At 34.8% G+C, this 27971-nt stretch overlaps 1 protein-coding gene across 3 annotated transcripts in view; it reads right to left on the reverse strand.

Moving 5' to 3' along the window:
* The window catches only part of LOC136035685 (reelin-like), a 538294-nt gene that overhangs the window by 212744 nt on the left and 297579 nt on the right, over nt 1-27971 (reverse strand). For all 3 annotated transcript variants that reach the window (XM_065717615.1, XM_065717614.1, XM_065717616.1), the window contains exons 35-37: nt 25927-26034; nt 2856-3000; nt 1362-1668 (exon numbers count right to left, since the gene is read on the reverse strand). In XM_065717615.1, the coding sequence (XP_065573687.1) occupies nt 1362-1668; nt 2856-3000; nt 25927-26034 (560 nt within the window). The remainder of the gene's footprint in view (nt 1-1361; nt 1669-2855; nt 3001-25926; nt 26035-27971) is intronic.

The raw sequence follows: 27971 nt of genomic DNA on the forward strand, positions 1-27971 counted from the left end.
GCCAAGAATGTTGTATATTCGCAACTTTTACGTAGTTAAAAATATATTTATATCTATCTATATTCACAGGTGGGACACAGGGACACAACTACAATGGCGCGTAACCAATATGGCGCGTAACGACTTACGCGCGCGGGGGGCTTGGGGGGGGGGGGTTGGCGAAGCGCCCCCACCAACTTTGTGTTGGGGTGGCACGAAGCGCCACCCCAACAGCTAGTATACAATAATTGCTTACTTGTAAAGATAGTATATATAATAACTATTTAATTGATACATTAATATATATTTAAAACTAGATATATTTAATTGAAAATATTAACACATTTAAAATATAAAAAAAATAAAGTAAATTAAAAGACCATTAAAACCATTTAAAGTTGTAATAAAAATTAAGTCCGTAACGAAAGTCGATTAGAAAACTTGTTACATATCGGTATAAATTCGTTTTATTACGTAAAAAAAAAAATATAGTAGGGCTGTGTTCCAAAATTCAATTAACACTAATGATAATTCATTATTTGCTACTACTTTAGTTTGAAGACAAGAGATAATATGAAATTCCGCGCAATATGGGTTATTTTAACATCAGAACAGACAAGAACTTAGGGACTTTATATAGGTTGAATTTGAAATTATCAACCGTTTTCGGCTGAATATGATATCAAAAATCAATAATCAACTTTGATCTAGTGCTACAGCTCGACAGAAAGTAACAAAAAAAAAGTTACAATGGCAGTGATACGCGTATATATTTGAGTATTCTACTAAAAATGTATGCGAAAAAGACAGTGAATGTTAAAATTAAAAAAGATAATGATTTTTAAAATAGTTGAGAGATACAATGAAAATGATTATAAAATTTTAGGTTATGTAGTTTGAGGCAACGTAAAGACAACTGAAATCAACAAAATTCACCAACAACAAACAATTGATTGCCAGTCGTGATAAACCTGTATAAATATAGAAAGACAATTTACAGTATCCCTAAAAGAAGATATTGTATTTAAGAAGATTGAAGTAACAAGTAAGAAAAATGCAAACAATTCACCATATGTCAATGAATTAAATCCATAAAAAAAATTATTACCATGTATTATTGCACGAAAACCATACAGAGGCTCTGAATAAAATACTTCTACCATACCCAAATTTCTCAAAATGAAAACTGATTGTCTAAGAGTTCCACAAAAATCACAAATAAATAAAATAAAATAAAACAAATAAAAAAGTTTCGACTCGAAATGCAAGTCTTTGATAATCGTTAAAGTTAATTTTGGGAGATCTCCAAGAAGCCAACTTTCTTTGGAAGAAATTTAGGATAACCCAAAAAGTATAAAATACTGGAACTATTTATTACATACCCCATCGAAAACCAGCTGTGACACAGTATCACCATCAATAATGCTTCCTCCAACAACGATATTCCAATGTTTACTAATTTCATCATCTGACAGATCATCCCATATATACCCTGGCTGAAGTTCAGAAGGATGACTGCAGTCTTCACCCTCCCAGCCCTCGTCACAAAGACACATTTGTTCAACACATCTACCTCTGTTTGTGCACCCACCGACGCACCCCGTACCAATATAAATATTGCTCAACGCCCATGATGTGGAACTTTGGTGCTTAGACACTTGATTCCACCGGAGCCGTATTGGAGAATATCTGCAGAAAAGTAAAATAAAGTATATTAGTGGTATATAGTGTTTACAACATAAGGGAAACAAAATGAAAAATTAAAATTAAGGCGATAAGATACCCAAATGAGTCGTGCTATATAAAAATTAAATAAGCCAAATTTCAGATAGGGAAAAATATTTATGAATCTATATGAAACTATGAATTTATTCACGTTTTATTCACGTAAATTTATATACTGGTCTATATAGTAGTATTTCTCTTGTTACGATATTGTTCTTTACTAACTATAAAAAGCTAGTTTTTAATGGTAAGATGATTAGTCCACAAAATATATTCTCTATCAGTTCTACAGCTAGGTATTAAACAAGTAAAATAAGAAAAGAAAAAATATGACACTCTCTATAGCTAATATATTCAAGTTGAAAAAGTGGGTTCCTATCCAAGCAGTCCCTCACTTCTTGCAACATTTTTCTTTCTAAATATAAGCAAAGTTTTGCTTTTTTCGTCAAACCAATTCTTTTTTTTCCTACGCTTTTAAGGCTAGGTTTTAACTAAGTTTTGTCACCTGTTAAAGAATTTAAATAGAAAAACAATTTTGAGTTGAGTTGGCTCTCTTTTATTTTGGATTTGAGTTGAATAGAATTTTTCTGACTGCTGAAATTGTGTTAGCTTCTTTTTTAGATATTAAAAAACGAGCGAAAGTTATCTTTTTTTATAAGCGTTCAAAAGCATTTTTTTAATATAAAAGAAAATTAATTCAGAGCTTGGAAAATTTCGCTTTCAATTATCCACTACAGCTAGAATTTAAATACTTACGTCACTTAGTTCTGACGTCACTTAAATACTCACTTGACAAAATATTCAGTTTTCTTTCAGACTCACGTTTAATCAAGTGATTTTGTTTTCAATTAATAATTGGAGTGATAGTATCCGCAAAATTTTTTTTGAATTTTTCTTTATATTTGTTTATAGATCCTGGGCTAGCTGCTACTTTCATATTATTGTTGTGTTATTTTATCTTTGCCGTCGTGTTTATCTTTATATTGTAGTATTATTTGTGAATTTATCTTTGTCAAGGCCTAGTTTTTAAACTTGTCTCCCCAGGGGTGTATGTTAAATATAAACATGTATATATAAATAATAAAATGATTGAACTTGAACTTGCAAAGAAGCATTTTTTTCTTTGCGTAGAATGTTGAAATTGTACTCACTCTATTAAATTTGAAAGGTAGAGAGTGTGCCTTTTTCTCCCAAAATTAAGGTCAGCCTGAAATACATTGTCTTCACTGTTTTCTTTGGAAATGAAAGCAGGATTCCAGCTTTTACCTCCATCAGAGGAATAATCAAGAGTTATGCCTGAAAGTAGTGTCTTTTGTCAGAATTAAAAGGTACTCATTTACTGGTACTATTTTAAGGTACTATTTAAAGACACTATTTTAGACCTAACACAACAGTTTATGGATGTGAATCCATTTAGAAGACTTCTGAGAAATTTAAATGAGTTAAACATTATTTGTTCTTATCATTTAGATAATATAATTTGACGTAGGTTTTTCAAAACTATTAGGAAAATTCCTCCAAATCCCTCGAAGACTCTTCTCTCCTAATTATAATACCCAAAATTAGCTTCTTTACCACTACGAGTATATGGTTAAGGCCTCCTTCTCCATAGTGTAAGGCCTCCTGCTCCTCCTCTTGGGTTTTTTGCAAATCTAGCTATTATATCCTCTCGGTGAAAAACATGGTCTTCACTCTTTTCTTTGGAATTGACTCCAAGATTTCAGCTCTTACCTTCATCAAAGGAATAATCTATATTTATGTCTGAAAAGAAGTAGTTTTTGCCATAAAAACAAGCATTCAATATTTTATACCTACTACTGCTTCTACTAAAAATGTACTACTAAAACTACTAAAAAAAAAGCACGTTCCTCCTCAACCTAATCTATTCAAGGCCTCCCTCTTTACACCCTCGTAGGAAGTTTCTATCTCCATTAAATCTTCTACCGCTTCCATTTCCATTATACCTAAGAGAACTTAGAGCAGTCCAATTTAGAGCAGTTCTGAGATGTTCAAATTTATTAAACGTTATTTGGTCGCATAGTCTTTTAAAATCCCGCATAGATTCTTCTCTCCTAATTTTATCTTTCCTGACGGCGTGGGGGACGCATCTCCATAAAAATACGCGCTAGCTGGTGTGGCATAAGAAAACTATTTGGATTCGGCATGTCTCGTTTAGCCAACTACATAATATGTGTTTGAACATTTTGAATCCGTTTTGCAAAGAAGGACTTAAATCAAATCATAATTTTAAAAAAGTTAAGTAAATATAAAATAGAAAAGTATTAGCATTTATCTGTGGTAATTTCTGTTAATTTTAAGTTTGACTTCATTGTAGGTTTGTATTTATACTTCATTTCTTCATTTCTTCATTCTGACAGCTCATTTGCTTCCACTGTTAGACAATTTCAGTTCATTTTTTTATATCGATGTTTACTTTTAATTAAAAAAGCACGCTTTTTGTAAAGTTTCAAATTAATTGACATACTTTTTATGTAATGAATAAAGACTAGTCTTAGAAGTGGGAATGGGAGTGTTAGAGTTAGTAAAAATAAGGAGTATGAGTGAAAGTAGTGCAAAATTTACGGAAGTTACACAGTTTGCGATTTACACAGTTCTAAAATTTTTCTTACGGAAGTAAAAGACGAAATTGAAACTTAAAATGAAAAAAAAATTATAAAAATACAGATTTTACAACATATATATCTACAAGGCTAGCTCTAAAAGACCGAATTGACATCTTCCATTACTTGCTGAATTCAAAGAACTAATTATTTACTGAAAACAGAAAACTGAACTCAAGAAGGATTTCTTAGCAGCACAATATTCCATAAGCAGCTTGAAGAATCAAAACACTAGTTCATAAGGCTCTATTGCGAGTTATTACTTAGCCTCGTTATGCATCAATCATATTATTGACAACATTTAGTATACAATTACAATTCTCTGAGAAACTCAGGAATGCTCAGTTTTCAGTAAAGCGTTTGTTTTATAATTCCCCATATATTTGAAAATATCATGATTCAGTGTATTTGAGCTAGTTCTATACATAAATATCTCGTGACCTGCAAATTTTTTTACTTATAAGTTTCAACTTTGCTCTTTACTTTCGTGGAAAAAATATTTATTTAATTTTTTTTTACTTTTTTTCAATATGTGCAATAAATATGAAAACAAGAAAATTTAATCTTATTCGTAGGTACCGTAGTTTTTTGTTCGAAGCTCATATTTTATTTTTTACTTACTAAGGGTGTGGGCGAGGGACTATGCAAGGGATGGGATTGTAGAACCTGTTCAACTTTGTTTGAACATAACAGTATGCTCATTATGCTTCCCATCATTTCGACTTCAGAGACGGAATAAAAAAGTGCCATATGGCAGCACAGCACTTTGCAAAGAAATCACGAAGATGAATCTATAAAAGGCAGTAGCTTTCATCTGAATCATTAAACGTCTGTCTATGATCTTGTGGTAGCCTGCTAGAACTAGCAGAAAAAAACTTACTAACTATGTAATCCTATAAGCAACATATTAAATTTTTACTAATTGTTCATTGCCACGATTGGTTTGTCACTCTTATGAATATCTAATCCAAAGTATAAAAAAAAAACAAATCAAGCTCTACGTTTGAAACTCTGCCTACTTATGCTCATGGCTGTCAACGCTCAGGGTTAAAACTTGACATTAATGGTAACAGGCTACAGCAAAAAAAAAAAAAAAAAAAAAAAAAAAAAAAAAAAAAAAAAAAAAAAAAAAAAAAAAAAAAAAAAAAATCTACTTTGCATGGGAAACGTGAGGTGTTGCGGTAACCTTTGTATTTGCTATTCGGCAAAAGGCACAAGAGGGAGGAGGGAGTTGGTTACTGTTCGATCATTTTCGATTCTTAAAAAGGGCACAATAAATTTTGATTTCCAATCGAATGTACTTCCTCTAAAGTTTATACAACCACTCCTTCCATAGAAGCTTTATATGTTAACGATGGGCTGCTAGTGTAACTTACGGCCCTTTCCCCAAGGCTGGGAGCTATTTGACATTTGGACGATTTTGAACAAAATGGCGAACTCAAAATTTTGATTGAAAGCATTTAAACAAAGGCATGAGGGGAGGAGGGGTGCCTACCCCTTGATTACTCTTGACTTTTAAAAATGGAGGTAAAACTTTCAATTTAAATCAAGTGAGGCTTTTCTGAAATCATCTCTTGACTATTCAAGAAGACACGAAAAGGAGGGGGGCTCGATGCCATTTAATCACGTATGACTCTTAAAAAGGCCATTAGAAACTTTTTTCCCAATTGAATCAGCTCCCATAAAAGTTTATGACACAAATTCTTGCATATGAAGTGCCTCTGAAGAAAATAAATTGACACTTATGGCCCTAGGGCTGGTGGGGGGAGTCACGCTGCTACTGATCACATTTGACTCTTAAAAATAGCTATAAAATTCATTGTTTAATTATTTGAGCCCCCCTTCGAAGTTTATACGACCAAATTGTCTGTAAAAACCTTATATGCTCCCGGTGCATAGCTTGAGATCCTTCCCCCGGGTTTCGGGAGAATGTTATATCCTCCCCAAAGTTTTTGCTATCTGATCGTTAAACTACTTTAAAAAACTGGCAATCTCAAATCTTGCATTTGCAGAAAAGAGGGTATATGTGGGAGGTGTAGACCCTTCAATCCCTTTTGTCTCATAAAAAAAGATAACTAGATCTTCAATTTCAAACCAAACGAGCCACCTCTGAAGTTTATGCAACTTCCTCTGACATAGAAACCATATATGCCCTCGGGGCAAAACTTAAAAACTTGCCTGCCGAGCTCTATGGGCTTGTGTTGACTCTGAAGGTTTTATTATTTGATCTTTGAAACTATTTTTAACACAATGGTTATCTCAAAATTTTTATCCAATGGCTTTGGGAAAAAAGGGTGTTGAGGGGGACAAGTTGCTTTTCGGTCTCTCTTGACTCTTTAAAGGTGAACTAGAACTTCCAATTTCCAATCAATTGTGCCCTCTCTAATGTTTAGAAGATTAACTCATTTATTAGAACCATATATGCCTCCAGGGCATAAGTCATAACGCCCGCCACCCCCGGCCCTGATGGGTTGTTTCGACCCTGGAGTTCTTATTATGTGATGTTTGAACTACTTTTAATAAAATGGCTATCTCAAAATTTTTATCGAATGGGTTTAGGGAAAAAGAGTGTGTGGGGCTAGTTACCCTCTGGGCTCTTTTGAATGTTAAAAAGTGAACTAGATAATTCAATTTTCCATCAAATGAGGCCTCTTTGAAGTTTATATAAGCATCCCTTCTATAAGAACCATATATGCCCCTAGGACGTAACTTACAACACCTACCACCGGGCCTCGGGGGGTTGTATCGACCACAGAGTTTTTGTTATATGATCTTCAAAATATTTTTAACAAAATGGCCTTCTCAAAATATTCATCGGATATTTTTGGTGAAAAGAAGGCAAGGGGACAGGGGGCTAGTTGCCCTTTGATCTCTTTTATTTTTTAAAAAGTGAACTAGAACTTTCGATATCCAATCAAATGAGCCCCCTCTGAAGATTATTTGAGCAGATCTTCTATAAGAACCAAACATGCCCCCAAGGCAAAACTTACAACGCCTTGCCCCAAGGCTCTGGAGTTTATCAATCCCTGAGTTTTATTATCTGACGTTTGAACTATTTTTAACAAAATGGCTATCTCAAAATGTTTATCGCATGGGGTTTGGGAAACGGGTGTCGGAGAAGGGGGGGGGGGTTAGTTGCTTTCTGATCTCTTTTTACTCTTAAAAATCGAAAACATTAATTTTCCAATCAAATGAGTCCTCTTTGAGGTTTATACGAGCATCCCTTCTATAAGAACCATATATGCCCGCAGGGCATAACTTGCAACACCTTTCCCCGGGACCTGAAGAGTTGTGTCTACCTCGAATTTTTTTTTACATGATCTTTGAACTATTTAAACAAAATGCCTATCTCAAAATTTTTATCAGATATATTAGGGGAAAAAGGGCGTGGGGCCTAATTGCCCTCCAATCACTTTTGACTCTTAAAAAGGGCACTAAAACTTCCGATTCCCAGTCGAAAGAGCCCTCTTTGAAATTTATACGACGACCCCTTCCATACGAGGTGCCTCTGAGAATAAAAATATAGTAAATAAATAAATAATAAAACATTTGAGCAGTATGGCCTTTACTATATGCAACGCTATAGCGTTGACTCTGCTTAAGGTTCTTATGGAAACGATGGTCATATAAACTTCGGATGTGGCTCATTCAATTTTTTCAGCATTGCAGAAATATCCAGTAATTCTGGATGTCAATTTCTGGACGTCAATCTCCCAGCAGTCCTCAGGGCAATTCGATTAATGTTTACATATAGTATATGTTATTGAGAAAGATATGAATCTGCAGCGTTATTTTCCAAAAGACAAAGAACATTCAGATGTGACTTTCAAAAAATGCTTAAAGGGGAACATCATCTGACCAAAAGGCAATATGTGCACGCTACTACTTGTACTACTATCACTGTTACATTTATTACAGTTGCTACTACTTCAACTACTACTTCTATTCCAAATACTTGTAAGGGAATGAGGATTGAAATGAAAATTTCAATAAACGTATGAACAAACATGTTTTCAAAAGGACATATTAGCAATGTCATAGCAATGGCTAATTCTATTAAGATAAAACTTCCATGACTTGTTGAGAGGGAGTTTTAACTGACCAAAGGGAAATACGTTAATGCTACTGCTAAGTAAAACCAATAATACTATTGTCACTACTATTACAAATATGCCTAGTGGTATGAAGGTGAAATATTCAAGGAATTTTTGGGAAAGAAACTGATCTGAATCATAACACGCAATCTGTATGCAAATTGTCAAAAGGGTGTAACAGCAATATCTTACGAACGGTTTGTTGTTTGAAGTTGAAACTCACAGGGCTTATTATGGGGGATGTTTAACTAATGAAACGGAAATATTGGTATTCTAATGCTGCTGTTTCTACTCAGACTACTATTATTGCCACAATTACTACTTCTACTTCTACTTCTACTGCTGCTACTAAAGTTACGGCTACTACTATTAATTCTACTACTGCTATTGCTTCTGGCACTTTTCAAACTAACGGTATTCAGGCGAAAAATTTGGAATGTATTGAAAGTGTATGGAACTAAATCGAAACTTATTAAGCCCACACAGATTGCCAAGAGGACATGTCAGAAATGCTCCAGGACCAGTTGGCGGTATTAAGCTTAAGCTTTCACCGTGTGTTCAAGGGAATGTTAAATTTGAAGTGTGTTGAAGGGAATGTTGAAGGGCATACTGCTACTATTGCTTCTACAACTATTATTACTACACAAGCTAAGAGTATTAACGTGAAGCTTTTAAGAAATATTTAGGCGGATGTTGAACTAAATCAAAGCAAACCAAGAGCATGTGGATTTTCAACAAGGTCACAAAGCGATATCTGAAGATAGACCTATATTATTAAGTTAGACCTTTAAGAGTAGATTGTAGCAGGTTCTGAACTAGCCAGATGGTATTAGGTGTACAATATTAATACTACCACAACGTTTACTGTAACTTTAGACACAGAGTATATTAACGTAAAACTTTTAAAAAACATTTAGGGATTTCAATCAAACAAAAAATTAATGTATTCAGGTTTTTAAAAGTGCACGTAAGCCAGTGCTGTCACTTCCTTGGAGTGCTTTTACTTGAAGTACTACTTCAGTAAAATTTTCCATTACTTGTACTTAAGTAAAAACTCTAAGGTGTACTTATTACTTGATACTTAAGTAAGATAACGAAATAATTATTACTTATGATACTGTTAATGTACTTGTTTTTCAAATACTTTACCTTTGACACGAAAATTTTGTGTGTGTGTGTGCTTTGGCAATATACAAGAAAACATCACCTTTAGATTTAGAGCAAACACAGATATAGCTCTATGCCCTATTTTTGGATGTGAAATAAGGTATTTGTTTCTGACGAAAAAAAAATTACAGTATGATTAACACTTGGTTTAATTTTGTTTAAAAGTTACATAGTAAAAAATTGAAATTATTTCACAGTTCACTGGTCGACAGTGAGCTAAAATCCCTTGTTTTGTGCTAAATGTTGCACACTGTAGTCCATTTGGGCTTATATTTCTGACGTTAGTGTTTAAATTTTGTCCTCTTGTCAACTGGACCAGATTTCCACCATTTCATTATCTTCATGACCATATTATTGGTAAGACTACTGAAGCTATGAATATTTGCCCATCTAAATGTTGTATGCAATAAACAATTCTAGGGAATTCTAGTTTGATCCAATGCAGTGGTATTTTGTCAAATTCATTCCAGAAAATTCAGATATTCAGACGAATCCGACTTCAGGTTTGTAAGTCCATTCAAAAGTTATAGCCCCAACTAAATTAAAGGAAAACTCAACTTTCTTAAAAATTGAAACCCTCCCCCCTCGCCCTATTTGAAATAAGGTTTGTGATAGCACAACTTGATATGAGCCCTGATCTTAGGCATCTTTGGTCTAGTTCTCATTCGAATCCGTTACTCTATTTGCAAGTTATACTTAATTAAACAGAAAACTTAAATTTTTCAAGAATTAAACCCCACTCTCCCTTATTACATTTGAGCTAGGGTCTTTATCTCAAAACTTGATATGTGTCATGGTCTTAGGCCTCTTTGGTTCAATTTTCATTCAGATCCATCACTCCATTCGCAAGTTACTCTGAATTAACGAAAAACTATTTTTAGCAGGTAAAGCCCTCTCCCCCTGTTTTATTTGAGCTAGGGTCTTCACCTTTCAACTTGATGTATCTCATGATCCTTGGCACCAAATCTGGCCATCCAAATCCAACCAGCAGTTATCCTCCTATACTTGATTACACAAACAGGCGGACAGACAGACAGACGGACGGACAGATTTTGCAACGTCTTAGGTAGCCATGTTGGTAGCATTAGATCCAAAAAAAAGGAAAAGAGTAGCATATCATCATCCAGGCATCATCACCTATTTGGACAGTGGAAAATAGAAAGGCTTTTGAGAGCTGTCTGTCTGTCAGCCCGTCTTTGCAATCGAGTATAGCTGGAGAACCGCCTGTCAGATTTGTATTAAAATTGAACTATTTGAATTAAAATTGAGCTTAATTAGGGCAAAAGGGCTTTAAGTGTTAAAGAAAATTTGAGTTTTTCATTTAATTCAGTGTAACTTGCAAATGGAGAGATGCATTTCAATGAAAATTGAATAAAGATGCCTAAGGGTATGATATGCATTGAGTTCTGGGATGGAGACCGAAGCTTAATTAGGGGGAGGGGGCTTTAAGTACTAACAAAAGTTGAGTTTTTTGTTTAACTCAGTTTTACTTGCGAATGAAGTAATTGATCTCAATGAAAGCTAAGCCAAAGATGGCGTAAACATAAGACACATAATGTTTGGAGATGAAGACCCTAGCTTAATTAGGGGAAGTGGGCTTTAAGTGCTAGAAAAAAGTTGGGTTTTTCGTTTAATTCAGTGTAACTTGCGAGTGGAATGATGGATCCCAATGAAGATTGAACCAAAGATGCCTAAGGCCCTGACAGGCATTAAGTTTTGAGATGAAAACCCTAGCTCAAATAGCACGAGGGGGAGTGGGTTTTAAGTTCTGAAAAAACTCAAGCTTTTTGTTTAATTTAGTTTAACTTGCAAATTGAGCAACGGATCCAAATGAAAGCTAGACCAAAGATGACTAGGATCAGGGCTCAAATCGAGCTCTGATATCACAAACCCTATCTCAAATAGGACGGGGGGGGGGTTCCGGTTTTAAGAAAGTGAGTTTTCCTTCAATTTAGTAGGGCCTATAACTACTTCTACCCATGGCTTGCCCAGAGCCAGGAAATAACACTTTCCAAAATAAGCCATACTGAAGCCAAACTTCAACCGAATATTCCATCCCCAGAGAAAAATTACTTTGTATGGCACTTGGTATTTACCAAGTGACATATAGTGATCGCAAATTCGGTCGGTCTGTCGGTCCCAGTTTTGCTAGTTTAGGCACTCCCAGATAAGCTAGGACGATGAAATTTTGCAGGCGTATCAGGGATCAAGCCAGATTAAATTAGAAATAGTTGTTTCCCCGATTCGACCATCTGTGAGGGATTAGGGGGACAGTTAATTAGGAAAAATTAGAAAAAAATGAGCTATTTTTAAATTACCAACGGGTGATCGGATCTTAATTAAATTTGATATTTAGAAGGATATCATGTGTCAGAGCTCTCATTTTAAATTCTGATCAAATCAGGTGACATTTGAAGAATTGGAGGGGGAAAACCTAAAATCTTGGAAAATGCTTACAGTGCAGGGATCGGGATGAAACTTAGTGGGAAAAATATGCACACAAGTCCTAGATACGTGATTGACATAACCAGAACGGATTTGCTCTCTTTTGCAGAGTTGGGGGGAGGGTCAGTTCTGAACAATTAGAAAAAATGAGTCATTTTTAACTTACGAAGGAGTGATCAGATCTTGAATTTCATTGGGTGAAATTTCATATTTAGAAGGACCTCGTAACTCAGATCTCATGTTTTAAATCCCAATCGGATCCAGTGTCATTGCAGGGATTTGGGGGGGGGGCGGAAATCTTGGAAAACACTAAGAGTGGAGATATCCGGATGAAACTTGGTGGGAAGAATAAGCGAAAGTCCTAGATACGTGGTTGACATATTTGAAACAGGTTCTTTGGGGGAGTTAGAGGGGGTATTAATTCGGAAAAAGTACAAACATTGAGATATTTTTAACCTAAGAGCTGGTGACCGTTCGTGAGGTATTTTTGAATTTGATATTTAGAAAGAACTCATGTCTCAGAGCTCTTATTTTAACCCAGGCCAACTCCGGTGAAATTGGGGGAGAGTTGGAGGGGGGGAAACCAGAGAAAACGCTTAGAGTGGAGAGATCGGGATGGAACTTGGTGGGGTAGAATAAGCAAATGTCGTAGATACGTGATTGACGAAACCGGACTGGATCTACTCGCTTTGGTTGAGTTAGGAGGGTCCAGTGCTTTGGTGAGTTTGGTGCTTCTGGACGTGCTAGGACAATGAAAATTGGTGATTTAGAAAATTAGAAAAAAGGAGGTATTTTCAACTTGCGAGTGGGTGATCGGATCTTAATGAATGTTGATATTTAAAAAGACTTTGTGTCTCAGAGCTCTTATTTTAAATCCCTACCGGCATTAAGCCTCTGATTTTGCTTTTAAATTAATCTATTGATTCTTCTTTATTTTGTTAGAGCTCATGCCATGTGAGCTCTTGGCTCTTCCAACGTCATCACAAGTGCCATTTGAGCTCTTAGCTCTTGTTTTATTTCTTTTTTCTCAGGGGATTTCCGACTTAGTCTCATGGTGTGAAAGCTCCTGCTAGAAATAGATAGGTTGCAACTTCTGCAACATTCTGCAGTTTGACCAGCCGGATGGAATGCATCTGAATCAGCAGGCTTGCTGCAGGCCCGTGATTTTATAATATGTTTGTAGGGAGTTTTACTGACCATCCGAATTGACTACACAGCATGCGGCTTGCTTGAGTGAAAACCAGCCAAAGGCTATAGATGCAATACATTTTCATAGCGCGTCTGAAATTTAACTTAAAAACTTGAGGCAGCTTCCTTGTACAGGTGCCGAGAGCCAGGAATGGCATCAAAGTGTGAATCAAGACTTCATTTTCATACTTTTCTTTTCTTTCAGCACGCTGAGCCAGCGACCTTCAGCTAGCTGCCAAAAGTGTGGATTTTTGCTGCTCCTTTTTATTGAGCTTTGCTTTCTCTTATTAAAAAAGTCTACAACTGACTCACTTGACTCCTTACTTTTAAATTTGAGTTTTTTTAAACAACTTATTTATATATACCTATCTATATATATAAAAATAAGTTCTTGGTGTGTTATGTCTGTTACACTATGTCTGTTACGCCAGACATATGACGTCTGAAAAATAAAGAAGAAAAAGAAAACAAACTAAAATGTAAAAACTGGGAATTGCATAAATATTTCGAAATATTTTGACAATAGATTAAAGTAATTCGAAAACCTTAAAACAGATACTTAAAACTTTGAGGTTTATTATAAATTGTTGAGCTTTAGCAAGCTTAGCACGTAAAGAGGAATTTTTAGTACAGATCTTAAAATGACAGAAGAAACAGCCGAGGGAGCTGCTCAAATAGTTAATTCAAAGATAAATTTTAGTATAAATCCTACAATGGCAGAAGAAACAGCCGAGGAATCTGCTCAAAGGGTTAATGCCAAAAGGCTTGCGGCTAAAGAACGCAAAACCGCGCAGTTAGATGAAAATCCACCTGGACAGCCAGAGTCAAAACGTATCAAAACTGAAAATGATAGCGATGATGGTTTGGTTTGGGATTTGGACTTGGATAAGGTCATCAATGCCTACCAGATTTTAGTTAAAAAAACAAAGGTTCGGCGATATGTATTTCATAGTGACGCTGAAAAATAAAGAAAAAAAAGAAAACTGAAAAAAGAAAAATGGTAAAAAACTAAAAAAAACTAAAAAGAAAAAACTAAAAAAAAATAAAAAATTAAAAAAATTAAAAAAGAAAAAACCTAAGAAGGAAAAACGTTAAAAAAAAATAAAAAAGGTAAAAACTAAAAAGAAAAAAAAACTAAAAAAAGCTAAAAATCTAAAAAAAAAGAAAAAACTAAAAAAAAAACTGGGAATTGCACAAATATTTCAATATATTTTGACAATAGATTAAAGTAATTCGAAAACCTTAAAACAGATACACAAACCTTTGAGGTTTATTATAAATTGTTGGAGCTTTAGCATGCTTGGCACGTAAAGATTTTTCCAAGTGTCAATCTTAGAATGACCATTGACAAATTGAAGAAATCTATATATATAAAAATAAGTTGTCAGTGTGTCTGTGTGTCGAGTGACGTCATGTTTGTGTGTCGACTTACGTCATGTTTGTCAACTGACGAAATTACAGACCGGGACATCGGGACACAAATGACGACCGGGACACCGGGACATAGGGAATATAAATGACGACCGGGACACTCAAAGAGAAAGCGACCGGGACACAAGGAATGTTCGATTAGCAATCACCATCAACAAAGCACCGGGACACAAATGACGAACAGGACACAGGGAATATAAATGACGACCAGGACATAAGTAAAAAAAAACTAAAAAAATAAAAAAAAAGGTAAAAACTACAAAAAAAAACTAAAAAGAAAAAAAAACTAAAAACTAATAAAAAAAACTAAAAAAGCTAAAAAACTAAAAAAAACTAAAAAAGAAAAAAAAAGAAAAAAAGGAAAAAAACTGAAAAATAAAGGAGAAAAACAAAACTAAAAAAAATAAAAATAAAAATAAAAAAAAATAAAAAGGTAAAAACTACAAAAAAAACTAAAGGGAAAAAAGAAAAAAATACAAATAAAAAAAAGTAAAAACCAAAAAAAAATAAAAAGAAAAAAAGGGGGAAAATACAAAAATTTATTTCATCATATACCAATTCAAAAACGAATGTATATACAAACCGGGACACCGGGACACAAATGACGACCGGGACACAGGGAATATAAATGACGACCGGGACACAGGGACACAACTACAACGGGGACGCCGGGGGGCAAAGGGGGATATATAATGACGACGGGGACACAGAAATGTTCGATTAGCAATCACCATCAACAAAGCTCAAGGGCAATCATTAGAATCGTGAGGTATAACTAAAAAAACTAAAAAAAGGTAAAAAACTAAAAACTAAAAAAAGACCAATTCAAAAACGAATGTATATACAGACTGGGACACCGGGACACAAATGACGACCGGGACACCGGGACACAAGGAATATAAATGACGACCAGGACAGTCAAAGAGAAATTACAGACAGGGACACCGGGACACAAATGACGACCGGGACACAGGGAATATAAATTACGACCGGGACACAGGGACACAACTACAACGGGGACGCCGGGGAGCACAGGGGAATCTATAAATGACGACGGCGACACAGGGAATAGTCGATTAGCAATCACCATCAACAAAGCTCAAGGGCAATCATTAGAATCATGAGGTATAGATCTGAATACGGATTGTTTCTCCATGGACAGTTATAAATTGCATGTTCAAGAGTCGGTAAGCCTGACAATCTATTTATATGCACAGACAATGGGACAGCGAAGAATATTGTATATTCGCAAGTTTTACGTAGTTAAAAACATATATATATATATATATATATATATATATATATATATATATATATATATATATATATATATATATATATATATATATATATATATATATATATATATATACATGTATATATATATATATATATATATATATATATATATATATATATACATATATATATATATATATATATATATATATATATATATATATATATATATATATATATATATATATATACATGTATATATATATATATATATATATATATATATATATATATATATATATATATATATATACATGTATATATATATATATATATATATATATATATATATATATATATATATATATATATATATATATACATATATATATATATATATATATATATATATATATATATATATATATATTCACAGGTGGGACAGAGGGACACAACTACAATGGCGCGTAACTAATATGGCGCGTAACGACTTACGCGCGCAGGGGGGCTTGGGGGGCTAGGTGTTGGGGTGGCTCGCGCCACCCCAACAGCTAGTTATATATATAAAAATAAGTTGTATGTGTGTTATGTCTGTCGAGTGACGTCATGTCATCATGTCGTCATGAAGTTATTTGTCGTCTTGTTTGTTATGACGATGACGTCATTAAAGGTATTTAAGAAATTCGTTCAAAGACAAATTTTTAATTGTAAGAAGATCGTGGACGGAATAATGTTTAATTGTAAAATGACTGAAGAACCTACAATGGCAACAGCCGAGGAAGCTGCTCAAAGAGTCTATGCCAAAACACTTGCTGCTGATAGAGAAAGTAAGAACAGAAAGCGTGCCGAGGAATCACAAGAGCAACGCGAAAACAGGCTTGCGGCTTCAAGAGATAATGCCAGATTAGGAATGTGCAATTTCCGTCAACGAAGGCGTGTCGGGGAACTACCAGAGCAACGCGTAATCAGACTTGCTGCTAAAAGAGAAAATGAAAAAAGAATGCATGCCGAGGAATCACAAGAGCAACGTGAAAACAGGCTTGCGGCTTCAAGAGATAATGCCAAAAGAAAGCGTGTCGAGGAATCACAAGAGCAACGTGAAAATTATCGCATGGCATTCAGGTACAGCCCAGTCGATGATTATAGTAGATGTGTTCAAATCAGGACTATGTCTAAAATTTGTCCCTACTGCAAGGCCTTGAAATTTGATGGTGAAACAAAGGGAATGTGTTGTAACTCAGGAAAAGTTAAATTTCCTCAACTGGCTGCACCCCCAGAGCCATTGAAGACTTTGCTTACTGGAACTACGTCAGAATCTAAGCGTTTTTTATCAAAAATCAGAAAATATAACTCATGTTTCCAAATGACTTCGTTTGGTGCCCAAATCGAAAATCCAGATCAATTTATGCCTACTTTCAAAGTAAAGGGGCAAATTTATCATAGAGCAGGGTCCCTTCTACCATTCTCAGGCGAGAATCATAAATTTTTACAATTTTACTTCAAGAGTGATAGAAATTCTGAATTGAATGCACGTTTCAAAATTTCTCCCGAAGTTGAAAGGACAATCGTTTCCCAATTGCAACATTTATTCCACGAAAATAATAATTTTGTGCGTGTGTTCAAAACAGGCATCGATTTGATGCCTACTAATACGCATAAAATTGTTATTTCCGATGACAAAACGCCTCCTGACCAACATATGCGTATATACAATGCTCCAACTATTGACGAAGTGGCAATCGTTATGGTCGGTGATCAGTTTTTACCTCGAGATATTATTCTTCATTAGCGAAACGCTCAGTTGGTAAGAGTTGCTGAAACACATCGATGCTACGATGCTCTACAATATCCTATCATTTTTCAGAATGGAGCCGACGGCTATCACTTTAATATTAAATTGATAAATCCAGCCACTAACAAAGAAATGAAGAAGAAACGTAGTGCAATGCATTATTATTCCTATAGACTAATGATTCGGCAGGATGAAGACGATTATAATTTAAATGCCGTCAATTGTTTCACCAATACATCGTTGATATGTATGCAAAAATTGAATCAGAACGTTTGCTATTTATCCGTCTGAATCAGACCAAGCTTCGCTCTGAACAATACATTCATTTGCGAGATGCAGTTGTAAATGACGGTAATACCACAAACGTTGGAAGATTAACTATTTTACCTTCGTCATATGCAGGCAGTCCCCGTTATATACATGAATATGCTCAAGATGCTATTGCGTATGTTCGTCTCTATGGTCGTCCAGATTTATTTATTACATTTATATGTAATCAATCTTAGGACGAGATACAGCAGCTTTTACTTCAAGGACAATCGGCGGTTCATAGACATGACATTACGGCCCGTGTCTTCCAACAAAATTTGAAATCACTGATAAAATACATAGTAAAACTTAAAGTGTTTGGGTCAGTGCGATGCTGGATGTACTCAGTGGAATGGCAAAAACGAGGATTGCCACACGGACTAATCTGGCTACATTATAAAATTACTTCTAATGGAATTGATGATGTGATTTTCGCTGAAATATCTGATGAAAATGCCGATAAGGGGCTATATGATATTGTTGTAAAAAATATGATACATGGACCTTGCGGTGTACTGAACGAAAATTCACCATGCATGGCCAAAGGAAGGTGCACAAAGCAATATCATCGACTTTTAGTATCCAACACAATTACTGGCAATGATGGTTACCCACAATATAGAAGAAGATCTACTGAAGATGGCGGTAAAACAGCAATAATAAAGAAGCGTAACGGTACCACCATCGAAGTAGATAACCAGTGGGTTGTTCCATATTCCCCATTATTATCAAAAACATTTAATGCACACATAAACGTTGAATACTCTAACTCCGTAAAGGCAATCAAATACATATGTAAATACGTCAACAAAGGCAGTGACCTGGCAGTTTTTGGCTTGCAGTCCGAAATCAAAGATATCGACGAAATCGTACAATATCAGACTGGAAGATACATAAGCAGTAATAAAGCTGTTTGGTGAATTCTTTCATTTCCGATACATGAACGTAGTCCAGCTGTTGTTCACTTAGCGGTACATTTACAGAATGGTCAACGTGTTTATTTTTCGGAATCCAACGTGCAACAAAGAGCCCTGAATCCAGCGGATACAAAGTTAACTGTTTTCTTTTCACTATGCAAAAATGATTCTTTTACAAAAAAACTGCTGTATACTGAAGTGCCTTCGTATTACACGTGGAATACTAAAAATAAAGTATTTGAACGTCAAAAACAGGGTAAGTCAGTCGACGGCCAACCTACCATCTTCAAAGATACCACGATAGGAAGACTCTACACCGTTCACTCCAATCAACATGAATGCTTCTTTCTACGCGTGCGAAACGTCAACTCCAAATCAAATTCGTCCATTGTTTGGAATCATACTAACACCTTGCTCTCCTTCAGCTCCTACAGAGTTACGGGTAAATATAAATCGAAACTGTCCGAAGATATACTCCATCGAAAACAGTTAGAGACGTCAAATATCATTTTTGATTTTACATCAGAAATTTATAACTACACTTTATTTATTATAGAAGATTTGTGCGTATTAATGGCAAACAAACCTCTTCAGGATTTGGGAATTCCTTCACCTAATCGCACCACTGCTGTTTCGACATGTGTAGAATTGGATCATGAACTAAGTTACAGTACGAGTGATCTATTGTCGTATGTACAAAATAACATTTCCAAGTTAACGTCGGAACAAAAAGACATTTATGATACGATAATGCATTGTGTCGATAGCAACTTTGGAGAAATTTTCTTTTTGGGATACGCCAGGAGGTACTGGTAAAACGTTTGTGATAAAACTGATTCTGGCATCAATTCGATCAAAAAATTTTATAGCGTTGGCAATTGCGTCGTCCGGAATAGCCGCAACGTTGCTGCCTGGTGGAAGAACTGCTCATTCCGCTTTGAAATTGCCTCGGAATTTGCATTCTACAGAAACTCCCACGTGCAATATTTCCAAATCATCTGGGATGGGTAAAGTATTGCAGCAATGCAAACTTATTATTTGGGACGAGTGTACAATGGCACACAAAAAATCGCTCGAGGCTCTGGATCAATGTTTAAAGATTTGCGAAGGAATTCGAAACCCTTTGGCAGCACATTAATATTGCTTGCTGGAGATTCCAGGCAAATATTACCTATAATACCTAGATCAACCCCTGCAGACGAAATGAATGCTTGCCTGAAAAATTCTAATTTATGGGCACACGTAAAGACATTAAAATTAACTACAAATATGCGTGTCCGATTGCAAAACGATGACTCTGGTCAAACATTTTCAGATCAATCGCTGGCAATTGGAAACAGAAAGCTCCCAGTAGACTCAATTTCAGGGCGTGTACAACTACCTGCTGAATTCTGTAATTTAGTGACGTCCAAAAATGAATTGATTGAAAAAGTATTTCCGAATATTATAAACAATTATAAAAATAATAAATGGCTAAGTGAAAGAGCGATTCTTGCACCCAAAAATATAGACGTCCACAAAATCAACAGTATTGTTTTGACCAAGATTCGAGACCAGGCAGTCCTTTACAAGTCAGTCGACACAGTTTTGGAACCAAATGAGGCGGTTAAATATCCATCTGAATTTTTAAATTCCGCGGATCTTTCAGGGTTTCCACCACACGTGCTACAACTAAAAATAGGCGTACCAATAAGATTGTTACGTAACATAAACCCACCAAAGCTTTGCAATGGCACGCGACTTGCCGTAAAAAAAAACAATGGAAAACGTAATAGAGGCCACAATCTAGACAGGGCCTTTTGAGGGTGAGGCTGTTCTTATTCCTCGCATTCCCATGATTCCAACGGATCTGCCTTTTCAATTTAAAAGATTGCAATTCCCAATCCAATTAGAATTTGCAATCACAATCAACAAAGCTCAAGGTCAATCATTAGAAAAATGTGGCATAGATCTTAATAATGATTGTTTTTCCTGGACGATTGTACGTTGCATGTTCGAGGGTCGGTAAACCTGACAATCGATTTACATGCAGCGACCATTGGACAGCGAAGAATGTTGTATATTCGCAAGTTTTACGCAGTTAATTTGTATTGTATCAATCTATCTATCTATCTATATAAAAACGATTTGTGTGTATGCATGTTTGTTTGTTTGTAAAAGGAACGTTTGCATATGACGTGATTATAAGTGCATAAGGCTTTGTATATGCACAGACAATGGGAAAGCCAAGAATGTTGTATATTCGCTGTTCGTTTTGTAATTTTCGTTTTCGTTTTGTAATGTTGAAGTAATTTCTGTTCGTTTTAAGTTTCAATGTCGCTCCTTACTTTCAGTTAAAAAACTTGTTCTTTTATTTAATTTCTGAACGTTTTTGAATCAATGCATGTTTTACTTTGGCTTTCCGCAGAGGAGTAATTAAAACGAAATTTGTATATTTATTTTTTTTGGCTAAATGGCTTTCTCATAGTTTTGATCGAATGATTTTGAGAAAAAAGGAGCGGGGTCCTAGTTACCCTTCGATTTTTTGGTTACTTAAATAGGCAACTAGAACTTTCAATTTTTTACGAATGTTTTTATTAGCAAAAGAAATACGTAACTTATAAATTAGCTTACGTAACAAACTTTTGTATTCTCATGTTTTTATTACATATATGAGGGGTTCACCCCCTCGTCAGTACCTCGCTCTTTACACTTAAGCTTAAATTTTGTCTCAATCCATTAAGAATGACCCCTGAATCACAAAAGCCATAGAATAAATAGTTGAAATTACTAAAAATACTTTAGGGTAAAGAGCGAGGTATTAGGAGGAGGCTAGCCCATCATATACGTAATAATTTCTGTTCGTTTTAAGTTTTAATGCTGCTCCTTACTTCCAGTTGAAAAAACTTTTTCATATTTATTTTTTCATTGTTTTTTTTTTAAATAATGCTAGAAAATCCTGCGCTCCCTTCATGGAAATTTTCTTCCCCCATGACAAATTGCTCGATGGAAAGTTACCCCAGCATATCCCCTTCTTCTCAACCCCTGCCTCTAACCAAAAAATCCCCCTGAAAATGTCTGTACACTTCCCAATAACCATTACTATATGTAAGGGCTGGTCAAAGTTTAACTTGTAGCCCCTCCCACGGGGACTGTGGGGGAGTAAGCCGTCCCCAAAGACATAGTTATAAGGATTTTCGACTACGCTGAATAAAATAGCTATCTCAGAATTTTTATCTGTTGACTTTGGGAAAATAATTAGCGTCGGAGGGGGCCTAGGTGCCCTCCAATATTTTTGGTCACTTAAAAAGGGCACTAGAACTTTTCATTTCCGTTAGAATGAACCCTCTCGCAACATTCTAGGACGACTGGTTTTATATGATCACTCCTGGAAAAAAAAACAAAAACAAAAAAAAAAAACAAACAAACACGCATCCGTGATCTGCCTTCTGGCAAAAAATACAAAATTCTACATTTTTGTAGATAGGAGCTTGAAACTTCTAAAATACGGGTTTTCTGATACGCTGAATCTGATGGTGTGATTTTTGTTAAGATTCTATGACTTTTAGGGGGCGCTTCCCCCTATTTTCTAAAATGAGGCAAATTTTCTCAGGCTCGTACCTTTCGATGGATATAACTGATCTTGATGAAACTTATATATTTAAAATCAGCATTAAAATGCGATTCTTTTGATGTAACTATTGGTATCAAATTTCCATTTTTTAGAGTTTCGGTTACTATTGAGCCGGGTCGCTCCTTACTACAGTTCGTTACCACGAACTGTTTGACTAGAACATAATTTGCACTTTACTGAAAGCAAATTAAATTTTAAAAGTTTTCGTTTGTTACTTTAACAAATAAAAAATTATTAAAATTTCAAGGAATAAACATCTATATATGTATGTTAAAATGACAACCCATGGTCATTTGTTTGTTTGTTTGTTTTTTTTTGTGGAAAAGCTTACTTAAATTAACTAAGTAAAGAGGTTATAAGCGTGGTTCAAATAGAACTTCTACCAGAGTCCACGTTAGTCTAGTAGAGTTCACGTTATTCCACTTTAGAACTGCTAGCTAGAGTCCAGGTAGAATTAAAAGAATTAGTCAGTATTAGAGTAAACATTATCTTCTGATCTTTCGCCCATTTAAGTTTCTTATTTTAAATTTTGTAAATTTTTACATGGTTTCCCCATTTCTTTTAGTAACACTGAGATTATTTAAAAGCTCAAGGTGAAGGATCCCGTACTCTGTATAAAGAAAAAATATAAAACCAGACAAGGCAAAAATTATCCTTTTAGGCCACAATTTATTTCCGTTATTTAGTAACAGTTCTGGCTATACAGGATAAATTATTTATCAAGTGTTTTTGCATCTTTTTTTGTCTTTTTAAGTGTTCGATATCTGATATTTGTTTATTGTAAGCGTTATCATTTGTCTTTTCTTTATATTCATATTGTAAACTACTCCTCATTTTTTGAGGGCAATCAAGAAAATAAATAAATAAGTAAAATAATTGCGGCAAGAAGATTTATGGAAGGTGTTTGGCCATGATTAGGAGTTGCTTGATAAGATTTATAATAGCAGTAATATTACTTTTAATTTTAGCAGAGCTATTTGGGACTATAGCAGGAATAGTAATAGAAGTGATTATAGTAGCTACAGAAATCTGAAATAATACCAGTGGTCAAGGTAAAAAATACTTCCAGGATAAACACTAGTATTTGGGCACATAGCGATAGTAAGACTAGTTGTGGTAAGAGAAATAGAAGCAGATGTCACATCAATAACAGCATTAGTTGTGAAATGAGTTATGCCAGTCGTAGTAGCAGTAGAAACAGTTTTGGTAGTGGTTATCATGGTAAAACTACTACCACAACTAGTAGTAGTCATTTTAAAAATAATTTAGTGTAATTAGAATCTCTAGTGGTATTTGTGACGAGATTAGTTGTAATAGAACTAGTCATTGTAGTAATAATCGAGTAAAGATAGTATATAGAAGAAAATTATATATATATATATATATATATATATATATATATATATATATATATATATATATATATATATATATATATATATATATATATATATTTAAGATCTATATAGAAATATAGGAGAAGATATAGAAGAAGATATACTCGGGTGCTACGGAAGTGTTAATCATACTAGCGTAAATAAATAACTAGCATAGTTATAATACTAGCATATAACTATACTATATATAGTGTACAATTATAGTATACTAGCTGTTGGGGTGGCGCTTCGCGCCACCCCAACACCTAGTTGGTGGGGGCGCTTCGCGCCCCCCCAAGCCCCCCCGCGCGCGTAAGTCGTTACGCGCCATATTAGTTACGCGCCATTGTAGTTGTGTCCCTATGTCCCACCTGTGAATATATATATATATATATATATATATATATATATATATATATATATATATATATATATATATATATATATATATATATATGTTTTTAACTACGTAAAACTTGCGAATATACAACATTCTTTGCTGTCCCATTGTCTGTGCATATAAATAGATTGTCAGGTTTACCGACTCTTGAACATGCAACATATAATGGTCAATGGGAAAACAATCCGTATTCAGATCTATACCTCATGATTCTAATGATTGCCCTTTAGCTTTGTTGATGGTGATTGCTAATCGACAATTCCCTGAGTCGCCATCGTCATTTATCTATCCCCCTGTGCACCCCGGCGTCCCCTTTGTAGTTATGTCCCTGTGTCCCGGTCGTCATTTATATTCCCTGTGTCCCGGTCGTCATTTGTGTCCCGGTGTCCCAGTCTCTGATTTCTCTTTGAGTGTCCCGGGCGTCATTTATATTCCTTGTGTCCCGGTGTCCCGGTCGTCATTTATATCCCCCTGTACTAAAAATTTTTTTTAGTTTTATTCCTTTTTTTCTTTTCAGTTTTTTATTGGTTTTTACCTTTTTTTTTAGCTTTTTTAGTTTTTTTTCGTTTTTTCTTTTTACTTTTTTTTTTAGTTTTTATGTTTTTTTTTTTTATTTTTATTCTTAATTTTTTTTTATTAGTTTTTAGTTTTTTTGGTAGTTTTTGCCTTTTTTAGTTTTTTCAGTTTTTTTTTTAGTTTTTAGATTTTTACCTTTTTTAGCCTAACCAGGATTTGAACCTGGGACCTTCATTCTCCGTTCTGACACCCTCTCTCACCGAGTGACTACTCCAGCATGGTCATTTTGGTGTTTTAAATGGTATATTATTAACCAAATTAATGTGTTTTACAATATACTAAGCATCGTTATAACAAAAATGACGACAACTAATTTCATGACGTCAGTCAACACAGAAATTAAGTTCTGAAATTAAGTCATGAAATTAGTTGCCGTCATTTTTGCTTTGACGGTGACGTCATTCAAGTTATATAAGACATATGTTCACGTAGAAATCTATTAATGTTTAAGTTTACAATGACTGATGAAGATGCTCAAAGAGTCTATGCCAAAAAACTTGCTGCTGATAGAGAAAGTCAGAAAAGAAAGCGTGCCGAGGAACTATCAGCAGCAAGTTTTTTGGCATAGACTCTTTGAGCATCTTCATCAGTCATTGTAAACTTAAACATTAATAGATTTCTACGTGAACATATGTCTTATATAACTTGAATGACGTCACCGTCAAAGCAAAAATGACGACAACTAATTTCATGACGTCAGCCGACACAGAAACATGACGTCACCTGACAAATAATTTCATGACGTCATCCGACACAGAAACATGACGTCACCTGATCCACAGATCCACAGACAGACAACTTATTTTTATATATATAGATATGTAAATAACTAGCATATAACTATACAATACTATATATAACTATACTACTATATAACTAGCATAAAGTAGCAAACATAACTGCAATCGTCGTGCTAGAAGTTCTTTTGAAAGATTAGCCGTGATAAAAGTCGTCATAATACTATCATGGCTTGAGGTGCCCTCCGTCTTTACTTTCAATTTCCTCATTGCCTCATGCTGTTTCAAGCAGGAAATTTGGCTTAAAATAACCTTACCAAAACATTGCGCATGAGAGTCACAACCGGTGCTGAGTTCAAATTGTAAAATTGTGTCATCGTTTACATTGAAATCTTTGGTCACTGCATATCTGTTTTTACTGCCACCTGTAAAAAAATGAGTAAATTAATTCACCCAGATATATAAGAGAGGCTCTTACTAAACTATAATGAGACTACTTTTCATCAGCTTTACGCGTGCTTAATAAGCATTTTCTATTTGTTGGGGCTGTGGCGTATTCTTTCCCCCAGAGAATCCCCCCTAGGAAATTCCTCTCAAATGTTTTCCCTGTAGAAAATCACCTCTGGAAAATTCCCCCAGGAAAATTCTACTTAAAATTCCTCACTGGAGAATACCCCCGCAAATAACACCCCCTCTCCCAACCACGCGGAAAATTCTCTGTCATAAAATTTATCTAGTTATCGAAAAAGGGGGAACGCCCCTCCCCTCCAAAAATGATCTGAATGAAAATCACACCAATAAATTTAGAATAGTACAGAACCTGACTGTGGATATTTCACGCTCCTATCTTCAAAAATGTGGATTTTTGAAAAAAAAATTCCCAGAAGAAAAACTACAAATGTGTGTTTACTTGTTTGGTTTTCTTGTTTTTTTTTTTTCTTGTTTTTCAACACGGTAATCATATCAAACCCATTGACCTAGAAGATTGGAATGGGACCTAGGAATTAGAATCTCACACCCCTGTTTAGATTAAACCTGAATAAGGTTGCTGCGGGATGATATCTCCCTTCATACTGAACAAAAATAATCTTGATAGAAATTTTATATAATTATTCTTTTATTTCCCGGGAATATTTTTTGTCTATGCCTTTTTAGTGTTGCTAGGGGGAAGGGTTAATATTGCCCCTCCCATTGTGAAAAACTTCTCCTATTTAGCATAAAGTATTACATTAACATACATGCCGACATCAAGTAGGAAAGGGTGAGGGAGGCATCATGAGTCTCAACGGTAAATTTTTAGTGGGTAAGGGGTGGCAAGTTCTATTAAGACCTTTGTGTCTAACGATGAAAAAAACACTTAAAGCTACTTCAGAGGGGAAAACCTTCTAATGGACGCCTAGTAGACGACATCCAATACTTTTTGTGTACAGGGTTGATGACTTTAAAAAAATTCCTTACTTAATATTTTACTGGCTTATTTGAAACAAAAGTTTTTTTCAATGTTTTATTTGCTTGGTTTTGACTTGGAGTTATACTGCAAATTATTTCAATTGATTAAAAAAATATACCCCTTAAAGATGATAAAACGTTCTGATGTTCGCTAAGTGGGTTCGTTAGCAATAGCAAGGGGTGAAGTCGTATCAAGTACTACAGTTTTCTGCACCAGACCAAGTCCGCGGGAAGAAATCACTCGTATTTCATATTCCCTAATAAGGCTTGTTATCTCCATGCAGTTTTATCATAGGGAAAACCTTCTAAAATTGCCACACATTTCATCCTTCCCAATTATTATCTTATCCGTCTATGATAAATCAACTCCCCAAGGCGCAAATCAAGAATTAAAAAAAATAAAACGTAAGAATTCAAAAGTACAGAATTTATAGATAGATAGATAGATAAATAAATAGATAGATAGATTTATTCACAGGAAAGCCCAATTGGGCCATGGTGACATACACAAAACAAGTGAGAAAATACAGCAACAAAACATAGACTGAAAAGATACTAAAACTAATTATTTAAGAAAATTCCTTTCCAACATTATTTCTATTTAAGTAACACCTACTTCTCAAAATTTCCAAAACCCATTCTGTACATCGTACCCATATTCTACACGGTACATTCTACCTACATTTACAATGCAGACAGAATGTTCCAAAACCCCTTCTTTTCTTCATGATTTTGTTGTCATACTTTTTCTTTGGCTGCTTAATTTTGAATGGGGAGGGAGTTTTCCAGGGAGGATCTTCCATAGCAAACATTTTACAGGAGAAGAATTTCTCTACTTAGCAAGAGGGGGGGGGGTAATTCCCATGGGGAATATGCCTAGCAACGTTGAAATTCCTTTTATATTTTTGAGGAT

The sequence above is a fragment of the Artemia franciscana genome, chromosome 14 (assembly GCF_032884065.1).
Source record: "Artemia franciscana chromosome 14, ASM3288406v1, whole genome shotgun sequence".
Lineage (NCBI taxonomy): Eukaryota > Metazoa > Arthropoda > Branchiopoda > Anostraca > Artemiidae > Artemia > Artemia franciscana.